Below are 16,141 nucleotides of genomic sequence, written 5' to 3' on the forward strand. Positions count from 1 at the left end.
GATCACACCTGATGTTGAGACGCTGCACAGAGGACCCAAGAAAGGGACGTCCGTGGGGGGCCCCTCCACCCCGTGACACACCGTGGACATGGTGAGTGTACCAGGGAGTAAATACCACCTGAGCCAGAAGGACGCTGTGCCCACCTGGGGCAGTCACTGAGGAATGGCCCTGGGCCTCGGAAACAATATCTAGGAGTTAGCTCTGGGAAAGCCTTGCAACCACGCACAGGGGAGCACACATGCGCAGTGCCGCCAGCCTTGGGAGTGAGGAGTAGGACCATGCTCCTGTAGGTCAGAAAATCTTTACAAAACTACAGATTCTCAATAGATCGCAAGGCAGTAAACTCTCTCTCAAGTGTGAATTTTCCATGCTATTTTCATTGAGGTTTTAAGAAAAATCGTCTTTAATCGCTATTTATGGCCACAGATTCTCTCCTCTGGATGCTTCAGTTTCCGTGTGAGCTGAAGTCCTTCTCTTTACTCCTAAGGCATTTTTTCTTGAGAGACTTTGAAGCCGGTCTTCTGTATGGGAATGCCTAGGGTTTTACTGCCTCCCTATCTGAGCTGACGCTGTCCTTATTACAGTTCATATGGGCCATACTACCTAACTCCTAAGGGCTAATCTCCTGCCACATGTTGTATAGTCATTAAATTATGAGTTAAACACAGCCTGAAGGAGAGACAGCCACTTCTGCTCGTAAGAGATTCAACACATTGTCTCACCACAGCCTTAGCTTTCACGGGACCTAGTGGCCCTCACATCTGTGGGAAAGATGCCGCCTGAAGGGAAACACACTCAGAATGAGTTGCTGTTGTAATCAAACTCGTTCCAGTCTCTGTGGGCCCATTCCTGATTGACTGCATGTTGCTCGGCATCCCCTCCTCCTTGGGCCTAATTCACTCAGTTCATTCCCAGGAAGAGACTAAACCACTGCAACTATTCCTTTCTGTGCTCACCTCCCTCCAGGTATTTTCCCAATTTTTATAATTATAGCGAGTACCTGTGGTGCTTGTTGAGATAACCTTTCAGCTTCCACCCACCGGGACCTGACTCAGTGTCTGTTGTGTGGAACCCAAGAATGATGTTAATGAGAAGCCAAAGGCACCAGGACAATGTGATTATAACCTATACTGATACTTCAGATAGATGAGTGTAGATTACCCTTTGAGACATACCAGCAGGGATGCGCATGCGCCAGTCATTTCAAATGGCACCCTAAGCTTGCCCAGAGTTTGCTGATCATACTCACCTGCTGCAGAACACAAGCTGAACGTATTTAGACATCTCACAGAGCAATGAGGGATGCCAAAAAGACCCAGTTTCTGGAAAGCTGAATTGTCCACTGATACTAAATTATGAAAGCCTGGGAAGGCTGTTCAGCTTCAGCTTCCTGGGCTGTAGATGCCTAAGTATTACATGATCTTCTGTTCTTCTTAGATTACAACACCCCTTGACCCACGAGATATACTTTTAAGAATTATAGTAAGGGTTAGCCAGACAGATATATAAAAATATCCACTGTGTTAACCAGTATGGGGGCACCCACTTGTAAACACACCATGTAGAAGATGTGGGCAGGAAAATCTCTGATTCTAAACTTGCCTGATTCTACATGACTCTCTCAAAAAATAACTACTTAGTATCTATAAGGAAGGAGCAGTTAAATAAACATTGGCTTATTTAAACAGTGACCATATAACCCTTAAAAATGAGTATAGAGTCATATGGGAATTAGTACATGTAACAATACAACAATATCTGTAAGTATATGTGATGTGTGACCACACAACCCTTACAATGATTATAGGAGACAGAATGTTGTCAGTGGTAACAGGATGTTACAAAACTGTTTAAACTTTATCCCTGGGTACGGATTTTGTTTAAATAACACAATGTTAATGGAGCTTGTGACCCTTAGGGAAAGACCTCAGACTCAATCCAATTATAATTAAAGGATGTATTGATTAACTGCTGGCAGGACAACAACCTTAAAGCCAAATCTCAGGGATGTTAAGGGTTTTTTTTTTTTTTTTTTTTTTTTTTTTAGGTGAAAACTTCCAATACCTACACAAGCAAGCAAAAACTGGTCTGTTCTGCCAAGTGGTCACAGTGACACAAAATAATCCTTAGAGTGTCCACATAAGCAAGTTCCAGAAACCATAAAAGCAGTTAGTCATATTACAGCAAAGAGATGGTCACAGCTGTGCATTTGTGGGTGGATCACTGGGAACTTACCTTCCGGGGGCAGGAGACAAACACTATTGGATACAAAAACGAATGCTTGGCATAAAATGGAGTTTCTCTGGGCAACACATGTGGTGTTTATAGGAAAGTCTGTGACATTTCAGAATATATGAGTATTATCAGTAGCAAGCTTAAAAGTCTGTGTGTCTTTTCTCTCCTTTTCGGGAAGGGTTGTTTTCCAAAGTAGGATCTCTCAATATAACTGACTTTCAGATCCTAGTCCTCCTGCCTCAGCCTCTGAGTGCTCGAATTACTGAAGTACCAGTCTCTGCATCTGCACATTTAAGTGTCTACATTTTCTTTGCAGTAAGCTTTTATATGTGGACACAAGTCCACATACCATTTTGTAATTCTATTTTTAGTACTTCCTGAACACCACAGGAGTGACCTCTAACTTCCACAACAGTCAGGAAGCAAAGCATTTTGGGAGCAAGGGTAGGGGTGTTATGGCCTTATTTGCTTAAACTTTTTTTAACCCCCCTCCCCTATGTAGCACCCAAAGCAAAGCTTTAGTGGTACAAACAGATGCCCTTGCTTAGTGGGTCTCAGCATCCTTCAGTACACTGGAATTGAAGGTATCTTGCTTAAAAGATCTGAACTTTCTCCCCAAATCATGGGCTGGGCCACTAAACACCTGGAGCCAATTTTGGACACTGGTTTTACTTCTGCCTCTCAAAAGCTGCAGGCAGAACCTGGAGGCAAGTGTAAGGGAGGGGAGGTGGCACTTTCTTCCCAAATCCCTCGCCCTCTCAGCTGGGCTGGGAGATCCAGGTGCCCCCAATAGTGAGTGGGTGGGGTCACATTCTAGCTTTAGCTATAACAGCCCACAGCTGCCTGCACAGCCTCGCCTGGGTGCTCTGGTAGTGCCTTCCAACATGGCGAGGTGGCAGAGGAAAGAGTCTGTACGCCCTCAATGCTGCAGGAGGTAAGGCATTCTGGGAATGAGGGCAGGGGATGCAATTGCTCTATTTGCTTAAGTTCACTTTTTCTTAGCATTTTTTTCCCTCTCCTATCCAGCATCTACAGGTTGCTTTCTCTCTTCACCCTTGTGACTTCATTAAGCTCGTTAAGTCTTCCTCAGTCATGGAATCCTGTCTTCCCAGGTATGTCTCTTGGGCAAGAGAACCCTCTGACCAGAGAGCAATGTCTGCAGATGGAATAGCTCTCCACCCTGTTCTCCCTCCCGTCTCCCCTCTACCTCTTCCCAACATCACTTCCAACTGGGACTTGCTGTGCAGCCCTCAACCTCCTTAGAGCTGGTTTTTCAGGTGTGTGCCTCCATGCCTAGCTTCACTCCCTTCTTACATTAGTCATTAAAGGAGGTCTTGCAATGTTAGCTAAACACAAGAATTCAAAAGCATGTCTGAGCTACTTCCCAACACCTCCTTGTCTCCTGTTTTCCAGTACCTAAAGCAAGTCATGCTCCGAGCCCTCACATGTAGAAACAACAGTCTTCATCCCTAAAGCTTAAGGCCTTGGCATCAGGCCCACCCAGAACTTTTCCTATGAAAAAAAGGGCCCAGGAGACTATCTTCCCTGGGTTGAAGGCTACAGAAAAGGCAGGTCATGGGCAGACTTAGTCTTGAATTAAAACAAAACAAAAAACAAAACAAAACAAAACAAAAAAAAAACCCACCCCCCCCAAAAAAGAGAAACAACTTGGGACTTACCCAGGATTTTCTTTTTAAAGATCTACTATGAAGGGCAGTAGAACAAGCTTCTGTTCTTGAGACCCAGACCCAGAACTAGCAGCTCAATCCCCAGGCAGTCAAGGTTCCTGAACCTTTGGTTTTTTTGTTTTGTTTTGTTTTGTTTTGTTGTTGTTTGTTTGTTTGTTTTAAAGTGGTAATTACATTTCATTTTTTAAAGATTTACTTATTATATATAATTCAGACACACCAGAAGAGGGCATCAGATCCCATTACAGATGGTTGTGAGCCACCATGTGGTTGCTGGGATTTGAATTCGAGACCTCTGGGAGAGCAGTCCGTGCTCTTGAACACTGAGCCATCTCTCCAGCCCCTGGACCTGACTTGTTAAGTCAAAGCTGGAGTACTCCTTGGGTCTCTGGGTGTTGAATGGGAGCACTCTTAAGGCTCTGGTATCTTGTATTGCATTTATAAGTCTTACTCTGAGTTCCCGGGGGATAAGAGTGTCCTCCCGATCCTTAACGGGCAGCAGAAAATGATGTTTTCACACTTACCTGTCGCAGGTGTCTCTGTCTCTCAAAAGGCTTCCAAATACTTTTCTGTTCCACAGGTACTCTCACTTGTGATAAAGATGACGTGAGAATAGAATTTTCAAGCAGATTTGACATGGAAAAATGGAATCCTTTTGTGGTGGGTATGTAATACCTACTTTGTAATTTTAATTCTAGATTGTAGAAAGCAGAGGCACCTCTACTTGGGTACAGAGTCCAACCCTTGAAGTCACTGGCACCCATCTTCCCTAGTACCATGGGGTTCCTGACTTGCCCAATGCCACCAAGAGGGGAATACCTGCCTTTCTGGGTAGTGTGACTTATTTGGGATCCAGTTGAAACTTCTGGGTGTAAGTCCCAACACCCAAAGTTTGATCATGTCACTAAGTTGGGTCAAAAGTGATAGACACGCCTTAGATGTGGATGAGAAATCCTGGCTGGAAACTTTCAGTTGAATCTGCCACTTGAATGCATTTCTTGGCTATTTCTGTCTTCTGTAGATCCCATGGGTAATAAAATGTTGAACTGCATTTATGCTCTGGACTTGGAAAAGTTCACCCTGAAGTTCTCTTACGAGACCTGTTCTGTAAAAGTGGTAAGCAAGTGCTTTGGGGTTGTGACTTGAGAGTAGGAACATGATCATTATGAGGATTTAGACTTTGAAACACAACAGTAGTCCTCAACCAGATTGGCTTATTCTGTTGTATTACTAACATACCAGGAGGATGCTTTTGGTCATACCTAGAAACATTCTGGAGATGGAATGGACTCTTCTTGGCATCAATGTGGCTACAAGTCAAGGATATTGTCAAGTAGCCTATAATGGCCCAGGGAGCAGGAGGTCTGAACTATCACTGTTGAAAAAGCCTAGTGCTTGAGCTACTAGCCTTGGGTTTGACTTTAAGCTACTTAATCTTGCTACTTTGCTTATAGAAAAATGGGAAAGATACTGTCATTCCCCCCAGGGCATAAATATTAATACTATAGAAATAAAGGCAGGATATGTAAATTAGACAAAGTAAATGCTTGGTCATAGAGCTATTTTAATCTAACCCCCGAGTGAGATGGAAGGCTATTTTTGGTGCTAGCAGATAGAGAACTTTGCTTAAGAACAGGTGTTAAAAAAGCAAATAGTTGCTAAGCAATCGTGTTTTCTCTATTGCCAAGCAACAGGATTGCCCAATCAGGGTCATTAGGTGTAATAAAATTTAAAAGCCTGCCACATGGAGGACGTTCTCAAGCTCCCATCAAGGATTTCAGTTGATGTGAGTGTGGGGTGAGTCCTGGAAATCCACTGTTTAACCCTGATACTGGAACCTATAGTGTAATCTTTGTGCATATTCATAGACTGTTTTCTGAGCAGTCATCTGGCCCACTATGATCCTTGGTGATGTCCCAGAAAAGTAATCGCATACCTTTTGTAAAAATCTGTACCAATTTAAACTTTATACTTGTATACAATGTGTTTATCATAGCCACCCCTCACTCACTCTTCCATCTTCTCCCAGAACTACCTCCCAAGCTGATGTCCTTCTCTTATGGATACAGGCCTTCCCAACTTCAAGAAGTTTGAGTTGCTGTCCTCTGGGTTCAGCATCTCCTAACTGCAACTCAGCCAAATATAGTCTCATAGCATTTATGTAATGACCTTTGGATTAAGAGTGGTTTTTAAAGTTACGATGACATAAATTCTTGGATAGTTACTATTTAACACTTAAGCAGAAAATCATTAGGTTAACAACCATCTTGCCTTAGACTAAGTTCTCTTGAAGTCAAGGGTAACAAAGATGGCTCCTCTCACTTCCAGGGCATCACATCAGCTTAGTTGCTGAGGGGTATATTTAAATAACCTTTTTGGATGTTTGGGAATATGACCATAATTCCCAAAATAATAGATCCTAGTAGAAAACCAGACTCTACCCCTAATTTTTGAACTCTCCTCTCAGCCCGTGAGTTTTACAAGGATATCTTAAAAGAGCCAGCTATAATCTCCTGTCAAAGGGAATGAAGTGCCTGCAGAAACTTGTACTGCTGAACTCAAATGTGTTGTCACCCTTGATCAAATTCCGGGATGGTCTTCTGTGTTTGTACACAGATTGGTGGGTACCAGGTGAACATCAGAGTGCAGGACACCAGCGCTGATGTAAGATCTGAAGACAACATACATCATTTCTTCTGTCCAGCTATTCAAGCAGAGATCCGCGAGAGATCAGAAATGGTTGTCTGCATGGAGGATCTTGTATCTGTAAGTGATGTGGGATGACTGCCTCTCTCATGGCTGTAGCGGGGTTAACAGAATGCTGTTGTAGACATAGCTAGGTTTAACCACCGAATCTTAATTTTTTTACTGTTTTGCTGTGTGGCCATGATACATTTTCCACACTGAGACTTTGTTTCTAAAACTGAAATGGAAGAACAGCATTTGCCCGACAGGGTGGCTCAAAGAACTGAGTACATACGTGTTGAGCACACTGTGCCTAGCAATAGAAAAGGCTCAAATATCTGCAGTCACACTGATAATCATTGGATTGACTGTTAACACATCCCATGTCCTGTCCCCAAACTAGTCTAGCTTTTCCAATGCCTTTTGATACTAGAAACCCAAAGATGTAAAACCCAAGGGAAGGATTGGAAGAAGATCCATCTGTCCCTGTGCTTTTCCTACTGTGTGTCAGCAACCAGGCTTTTTGGAACTACAACATTAATTTATGCCAACTAATCTGGGTGTGTTCTGCAAAATAGCAAGTGACAGAACTTCAGAGACTTCTCCTAAATCTTTTTTATTTTCTTCCCAGTTTTCTTTCCCACAACTTTTATCTAGGCTTGCTGATGAAAATCAGGTAAGAATACAGTTCATTGTTCTGTGTCTGTCGACTGTGTCTGTCATCTCTGTGTGTGTGTTTGTGTCTTGAGTGTATGCCATCTGTGAGGTACCTACAAAGGACAGATGGTATCATCCGATACCTGTAACTGGAGTTAAATGCAGTTAATGACTAGTGTAAGGTGGGTTCTGAGAACTTATTTATTCTATGGAAGAGAAAGTATTCACTGAGTCACCTGTTCAGTCCTAAGAATGCAATTTTTTAAAAATTTATGAACCATATTAACACTTAAATTTATGGTAAAATGTATGATCACTTTTAATTCGATAAAACATTAGTTTCTCATGGTTAAGTAAGCTCCAGTCTTTTATACAATGCTCACTTTTTGTCTGGTTTGTACATGCATGCATTGAATGAGTGTTGTAGGCATGAAAGTGTAGGTCAGAGGACCATTTGCAATTATCTGTGTTTTGAATTTTGAAGAATGCATCTGAGATGGGATGGATTATTAAGCTTGTCAATGGTACAAGAACCCACACTCTGCTCCTAAAGGATGCCATAATACAAGGATTTAATCTTCTGATTGACAGCCAGAAAATAACCCTCCATGTGCCAGCCAATGCTACTGGAGTAGTTCACTATGTGGTAGGTGTGAAACTCTTATCACCATCAAGGAAATGGTCAATATTCTTAAGACTAAGTCTGTTCTCAACCATGTCCTCAAATAAATGAGCTATATCACCAACTTAGAGTATATTTATCTGGGCAGATTGTCAGAGTTATAGCACCTGAAAAGCTAAGGCATGAGGCTTGTGAGAGGACAGCCTAGACTACATAGTGAGAATCTGTCGCAATGAACCTGTCAGTTGTAATACCAAGTACATCATTGGATGATAGGAACGTGATGGTGAAGCTACATGGGCCTTGCTGCACATGCTTCCCTCTCTTTACAGGTTTACATTCAAATTCTAATGTAGAGAAAGGGTATTCTTGTGAGTCTTAGGAATTAAGGTGTTCTGTTTGGGTGATATCTTTTGTCCTCCAGACCATCCGTGAGACATTAAATTGATGTTATCACAGTCTACATAAGGTTTAGGCCAGTAATGGACCTGAAGACTGAAGTAGAAATGCCGGTTTCACCACAGTGTAATGCCTTTCCCGAGTTTGTAGTGGTGCTCTGTGAATGTGCACCACCCACAGTATAAAAGCTTCAAATACGCACAGTCACATGTTAGGTGAATAAGGGCAAAGCTAGGTTTTGTGGTAACTGTTTAATGGTGCGTCTCTTAGGATATCTTTACCTCACTGTAAAGCCATGCATGACTGTACTCGGGACAGATGCTGGCACAAGTGCTCATATATTGATTACTTTAATAAAAGACCATTTGTTTCATCTTAAGCATAATGGGCTTCCTGGGCTTGAAGTATTCTGACTGACAGTACAAGATAGACATGGGATATGGCCAGTTCTTGCTCTGGTCTCTATAGCTATGGGTCACACTCACAGACAGCACTGGTTTTCCAGGCATTGTAGAGAGCAAGGTTAATACCAGAGCACTTGGCAGTGATTGGACAAAATGCCTACACTCCATTTTTGTGCCAAAGTGCCACCCAAGGCTTGAACACATAATGATTCTTGCCAGAGACTCAAAACTAATACCTTCAAAATCCCGACCCTCCAGCAAGAGAGAAGCCATCTCTATACTGTGCAGCTGAAGCTCTTGTTCTCAACTTTTGGACAGAAGACCAACTACTTTTCCAAAGCTATCTGTATCCCAGGTGAGGCCCAAGTGAGCAGGGCTTCAGCAGTGGGAAACATTGTCCTCAGGGTTTAATCAAGGCTAATGGTGGGTATTCTGTCAACCATCTCCCATAGATCTTTCTGTGGCTTGTAATGCTACACACATGACTCTTGCTATACCAGAATTTCCTGGGAAGCTAAAGTCTGTGGGCTTTGGACAAAGGAACATCCCCGAGGACCAGTGGCATGCCAATGGGATTGACAAAGAAGCAACCAATGGCTTGAGACTGCATCTCAGAAAATCTCTTCTGAAAACAAAAGTATGTTTGCTACCCTGCCCTGTGTCACAAGAGCCTTCTGAAGTCCTCTTGTGAGTGATGTGATGATGCAACTCATGACTTGCCCCTAAAGCCTACTTGCTAACAGTGATGGGTTTAAATAACCGATCACTTTACACAGTTCCAAGGAAAGTTCTAATACCATCGCTTTAGTTTCTGCATGTGGATACGGTCCTAGATTTTTCTCCGTTCATTTGACAACTACAAGCTACCTGTGAGACTTCTAATGATAAGCCTTCCACATGCTGTTCTATGTGACAGGTTAAATTGGTGCAAACAACAGTCCCATATTGTCTTGAGGCCAGTTCTTAATGGATGCAGGGTAGGACATCAGGGTGTGTGCAGCTATAGTATCGTGCAACCTCTGGAGTTCTTTTGAGTCCTTTCTTGGGTTTAGCAAGGGTTCCACTATTCTTTAGTTTGTTAATTAACTTAGTGACTAACAGTACAAAAAGCATGAAGCAACTGTGCATTTTAAGACCTGAGTTTAAAGCAGTAAACTTCTGCCTGGCGATTTCTGCTCTGAGGAAGTGGCAGCTCTTTTGGCTCAGAAGGAAACGAGGTTAGCGTGAAGTGTGCTCTGCAAGTATCCGGGACTCCCACTTCCTGAAATGGCTACTTGACATTATCTGTTCCAGCCCTCAGAGAAGTGTTCATTCTACCAGTTCCACCTCTCGTCGCTCAAGCTGACCTTTTACTTCCAAGGGGACATGGTATCCACAGTGATTGATCCCGAGTGTCACTGTGAGTCGCCAGTCTCTATAGGTAAGCATGTGGGAAAACAAGACCTCAAGAGTCTGCTTCATGCTTATGACTTGGAGACTTATGGTGAGTCCTGTCAGAAATAGCCGTTTAAGTTCTAGGATGGGAGCTCAAGTGTGTGATCAAACATTCATGAGGGGAGATCATTGTGAAACTGCTGGGTTTGGTTTTTTTTTTTTTGTTTGTTTGTTTGTTTTTTGTTTTGTTTTTTGGAAACCTGGTTATACTGAGTTATATACTGTTATCAGAATCACCAATCCAAGGACAAAGGCCTTAGGCTTCTAGTTAACTCTCTAGAGTTCCCGGGAGTCCTATAAACTCTGGAAAGGATTCCTGAGTAGGCACTTTCTCTAGCTGAGCCTTTACTCCCTCACCTTGAGCAGGTCAGACCTATCAAAAGCTGCCTTCTCAGTTTCTCTTCAGATTGCTTGAGATTAGTGAGTCCCGTCTGAGTATGCCTTACCAAAGTGCTTAGAAACCTTCATTTTAGGTTTCAGAGTTCTGTTGGATTTTTAATTGCTTAATAGCTTACCAGTTGGGCTTCCTTGACTTAATCTGAAATTCAAGACTTGAGAAAGGGACACAGTGAAACCTAGTACTATATAGCCAACCCAAGTAGAATCAGGGTAGTCTTCACTGGTTTTATCACCCATGACCCTTCTTTCCACATCTCCTGATCTGTTTGATGGTGACACTGGTTGTGGTAACTTAATGTTCCTCTTGTAACTCAAGCTGATCCATCAGTGTTTTCCCAAACCAAGACTTAAGACAACTCTAACTTAGTTGGTGGATTTACCCTAACGCATCAAGGTTGACAGGTAATGTCACAGGGTGGGCTTAATTTTCTCTAAGCCTTTGCTACTGTCCACTTACAGATGAACTGTGTTCACAAGATGGCTTTATGGACTTTGAGGTCTACAGCCACCAAACAAAACCTGCACTGAACCTAGAGACCCTCCTGGTAGGAAACTCCTCCTGTCAGCCAATTTACAAAGTTCAGTCTCTGGGGCTTGCCAGGTTTCACATACCTCTGAATGGATGTGGAACACAGCAGAAAGTGAGTAGCAACCCAGGGTAAGATGTCTTAAGACTTAAAGTGTTTTGTTGACTGTCTCTAATATTCTAACATTGAAGTTTGAAGGTGATAAAGTCATCTACGAGAATGAGATACATGCTCTCTGGGAAAACCCACCATCCAACATTGTATTCAGAAACAGTGAATTCAGGTATGATACAATTTTTTATTTGTATTTTTTTAAACTTCAGCTTAAACTACAGGGATTTTGTTAACATGATTCTTCATATCTACCTACCCACAATTCTCCAGGATGACAGTGAGGTGTCATTACATCAGAGACAGTATGCTACTAAATGCCCATATCAAAAGTCGTTCTTCTCCAGCGGCCTCTGTAAAGCCAGGGCCACTGCTGTTGGTCCTACAAACCTACCCAGGTGAGGTGATGCAACTTATGCTAATGGATGAAACCCCTTTCAAGGATTTTCCCCCTAAAATGCACTGTCTAGTGCTGTCAGCCTAATGTATGTTGCAGCCAGCCTGTACCTCAATCCTGAAGGGGTTTCTGTTAATTGCAGACAAATCCTACCAACGGCCTTATAGGAAAGATGAGTACCCTCTGGTGAGGTACCTCCGCCAGCCAATCTACATGGAAGTGACTGTCTTGAACAGGAATGATCCCAACATCAAGCTGGTCTTGGATGACTGCTGGGCAACTTCTTCTGAGGACCCAGCCTCTGTCCCCCAGTGGCAGATTGTCATGGATGGGTATGTGCTCCCTACATCACAGGATTGCTCAGATATAACATTAGAACTTACTAGTTATAAATAATCCTCCTGGGACTTAAAAGAGACTTTGGTCATGAATTCCCTGAAGTCTTGTTTGTAGTAATCAGTGCTTGGTCTAATTGGGTGGCTCATGCTTGCTGCTTTTCTATCATACTGAACTCTTGCCAAATGGGCTTCTCTCCAAACAATCTGGCTTTGTTGCACCTTTTATCATGAGAGAGACTTCTAGTGTCTGTTTACTGAACACCTACCATATGCCTACCATATGCCAAGCTGTTGTGTATTCCATCCCATCACCTGAGGAACACTAGCTGCCACTTTGAAGGAATCCAAGCTTTAAGTGAGTTACTTCAACAGTAAGTGGTGGAGCTCAGATTAGAAATCCCACTTGACTCTAAACAAATGTTACAGTGCTTTTGGCTATAATATTTGTCCTCTCAGCTCTGCCTAAAATGTCTCCTCCAGGGTTTCTTACCTGCAGAGAGCTATATGTTAGCTTTCTTGGCTCTGTGGGAATATGTCCGTAGACTCCTGCCTGAGTACACACAGACCCATTCAATCACACAACTCATCCCTTTACCTCTGTAGATTTGCCTGAGCATCCCTTTTCCAGGAGGCCAGCTCCCACACCTTTATCCCTCTATATAAAGTCTTCATGCCTTTTGTTCTTTTCATCCTTACTGCCATTGTTACTTGCCAGTGTGTGAAGCAGAAAGGCAAGGATTCTGCTTCTGTTTCAAACTTTTACTACCTAGGACATAATAGAAACTCATGTTAGGGTAATAAGTAAGCTTGTAAGCAACACACACAATAGGAGTGTGGTTACAACCTGAATCTGTTGATAAACCTGCTCACTTGGTAAACAAATGTGCAGTTTAATTATATAGAAGAATACAGGTGTTATACATAACTTAGAACTTTGTGAATATTGATGGTTAGGTCCAGTCAGAAGAATGTAAGTAAAACTGAGCCACTGGTAGGATGTAGACACGGCTGCATCACAGAGGAATCACATTGTGGCTCACCTTGTGCAAATGGGCGTGTGCAGGTTCCTGTGACTGATGCCCCTGTCCTGGTGCCTGTTTCCTAGCTGTGAATATGAACTGGACAACTACCGTACTACCTTCCATCCAGAAAGTTCCTCCACAGCCCATTCTGGTCACTCCCAGAGGTTCGAAGTGAAGACCTTTGCCTTTGTGTCGGAGGCACAGGGCCTCTCTAGCCTGGTAATGTAATCAAGAAGTCACCTGGGGCAGGTGGACAGTGACAGCACGGGTTCCCCCTGATGCCCTTCCTCCTTTTCCAGATCTACTTCCACTGCAGTGCCTTGATCTGTAACCAAGTCTCCCTTGACTCCCCTCTGTGCTCTGTGACTTGCCCTGCACCACCGAGGAGAAAGCGGGGTAACAGTTTAATCCTTGTTCTCGTTGCTCAATGCAAGCCTCGGTTTTCTGGAATTGAGTACATGTTAGGATAGCACTACTTTGTTCTCCACCTAATCCCAAGAAACCTTTCCACCCAGTCTTTTACTAGTGTGGCAATCCTGATGCACAGGCTCTCATCTGGCCTGATGAACCCATCCTTTGAGAATCTATCCATGACAGAATGATGGAATCCATGTCACAGGATACTCTATGGAACATCTGCTAGGGACTGAGTTCAAACACAACCTTGATTATCTGTTTCCTACCACAGAAGCCAGCAAAGCAGACACAGTGACAGCTAGCCTCCCAGGACCTATTCTCTTGATGTCGGGTGACGCTTTGTCCAAAGGTATAGATTTAATGTCTGGGGTACTTCTGAATGTACATTTTTAGTTTAGTTTTTTTTTTTCTGCCAGAAATGTAATATGCTTAGTGATAAAAATTCCCTTCCCAGGGACCCTTGAACCTTTTGTACACTCTCCTGAAAATCTTGACACCAGCAGGAGCGTGTCTATTTCCTGATTTGATTTTGTTTTTTAAAGATTTATGTGTGAGCACACTGTTGCTATCTTTAGACAAACCAGAAGAGGGCATCAGATCCCATTACAGATGGTTGTGAGCCACCATGTGGTTGCTGGCAGTTGACCTCTGGAAGAGCAGCCAGTGCTCTTAATCGCTGAGCCATCTCTTGAGCCCCCAGACTTGCTTTATTTTATAGTCTTGCTGTAACCATGCAGGGTATGGGGTGGGGGGTCTTAGCCATGTGGTCTTGTTAATGACCCATGGTGTTCCTTTTCCCAATTCTACTCTCATGCTGGATGTTATAATAGATCCTTAATGCCACACTAGATCTTTTCAAAAGGATTGATGCCTACCATACCAAGAATTTGGTGTATATTGTTTACAGGTTGCCTGCTGGTAGGTTGACAAATGTGAATATCCCTTTAACTTCTGCCAAACTGGAATCCACAGGAGAGTATGCTCCTATAATCCTACCACAGTCTCACCCAGAAGGCCTCAACTCCAGGCCTAGAATGTAAAATTAAGCTATCTTAAATCTCTAGCCAACTGCCTTCTGACATCACACACCCAGGGATCGCTAAACATCAGGATATTGTATCAGTCAAAGCTGAGACTCTGAGACTCTTTAGGTATTGGCTCATCTGGCTTGAGATGGAAAGAATAAATGGTTCTAACAGAGGAAGTGTGGAGCAGGGGAGGATGGAGGTGGCGATAGGGTGAAGAGAGGACACATTCTACTGCAACCTTCCAAAACAAAGTGATAGAGCCTTAAATTTTACAGAAGGGCTCAGCCTGACCATAAATACCTGCTTTCTTTGTAGGTGTTATGGACCCCGACAGCTATGAGATTACCAAGGATATTACTTCTAAAATATTGGGTGCTGTGGCTGCGCTAGTGGGCTCAGCAGTCATTGTAGGCATCATCTGTTACCTGCATAAGAAAAGAGCTGTAAGGTTCAATCGTTGATTGGACTTGCAAATAAAGAGGTTGCAGTAAAACTCTCATCTTATGTGTTCATGCATGTACACATGTGTGCACTCTGGTAAGGTCCATACTCGCACCATCCACTTTTGTGGGGAGAAAGAAGTGGTTTCATGAGCCTGAAACTTGCCAAGTAGCCTAGACTGGCTGACGAAAGAGCCACAGGTATCTGCCTATCTCTGATTCCCTAGCACCAGTAATACACATGTTCCACTGTGACTGCCCTTTAAAAACAGAACAAAACCCATATGGAGCTCAAACTCCGGTTCTTGTGCTTGCCAGACAAGCACTTTTCTGGCTGAGCCATCTCTCCATCTTTCCAGCCAGTTGCCTTCTGTTTCAGACTAGAAAATATTTAAGACTTGTTACCTTCGATCATTCTTTAGATCTGGGACATGTTCACAATACCCTAGGTAGGCATTTACCAACTTGAACATCGAAAGGTAAATTTACAACTTGTTTCCTGAGATGTTGTGATTCCCTTAGCCCTACACTTGACACATGTCATTTATGTTCATTAGGGCTTAGCTACAGCCCTGGAAGAGTACACTTCTGAGTCCCTCACTCAGACCTGGGATTGGGGTTGAAGGAGTAGAGAACCACCTGTGTCTAATTTTGTCACAATAGTGAAATACCAAATGTGGGCTACTTAAGAGGCTTTGGGAACTATTGGATTGTTTCCCCCTTCCTGTTGAGGACACTCACGTCCAAGTCTGGATAGTCCCATTGTAATAGGATGGTAGAAATATGTGCCAGCAAGTGATCACATCTGGACCCAGGAAGACCTACATCTTGGCCATCCTTGAGGAGGCCATAATAACTTCTTAGATGTCCTCAGTACTTCTCTATGCCACCACTCTGGAGGCCAAAATTTAAACACGTGTATCTTTGGGGCAAGCAACCAAAATATACCATTCTTAACCATTTAACAAAATATTCCTTTTAATAAACAAAATTGTTCAGTGAAGTATTTCCTAACTCGAGCAACTTCCTCAAAGACTTCTGGGACTTTAAAATGATTAAGTTGTACCTCTGTAACTCTTTTTTAAAGATCTGTCTCTGGGCAGGGGTTAAGAAAAGGATGCTATGAGGTCCATCCTAAGTGCAATTACAGTGTAGCTGGTACCTAAGGCTCTTCACTGAGTCTGAGCCTAGAGACCATCTCCACTTGTGCTCAGCTCCTCATGAGACTCACTTCCTGGAGGGACCCTAGTTTTCTCTGGAAAAAGTTATCTTGACCAATCTTGACCTAATACTAGATACCTTTCACATATGTAACAAAATTCATCTGTATCCTTTGA

At 43.0% G+C, this 16,141-nt stretch overlaps 1 protein-coding gene across 1 annotated transcript; it reads left to right on the forward strand.

Annotated features, from left to right (window-relative positions):
* Positions 1 to 3,120: 3,120 nt before the first annotated feature.
* Positions 3,121 to 14,825, forward strand: ZP2 (zona pellucida glycoprotein 2; the record flags this gene model as incomplete). The annotated part of the gene is made up of 18 exons (XM_080913010.1): positions 3,121 to 3,170; positions 3,263 to 3,348; positions 4,505 to 4,588; positions 4,946 to 5,040; positions 6,541 to 6,690; positions 7,241 to 7,285; positions 7,751 to 7,912; positions 8,950 to 9,046; positions 9,144 to 9,328; positions 9,985 to 10,111; positions 10,984 to 11,165; positions 11,243 to 11,334; positions 11,436 to 11,560; positions 11,702 to 11,891; positions 13,003 to 13,138; positions 13,219 to 13,315; positions 13,608 to 13,685; positions 14,680 to 14,825. 18 exons carry the CDS (start codon positions 3,121 to 3,123, stop codon positions 14,823 to 14,825), a joined length of 2,127 nt encoding a protein of 708 aa, XP_080769136.1.
* Between the last annotated feature and the right edge of the window lie 1,316 nt (positions 14,826 to 16,141).

This window comes from Micromys minutus (genome assembly GCF_963924665.1).
Source record: "Micromys minutus genome assembly, chromosome: 2".
Lineage (NCBI taxonomy): Eukaryota > Metazoa > Chordata > Mammalia > Rodentia > Muridae > Micromys > Micromys minutus.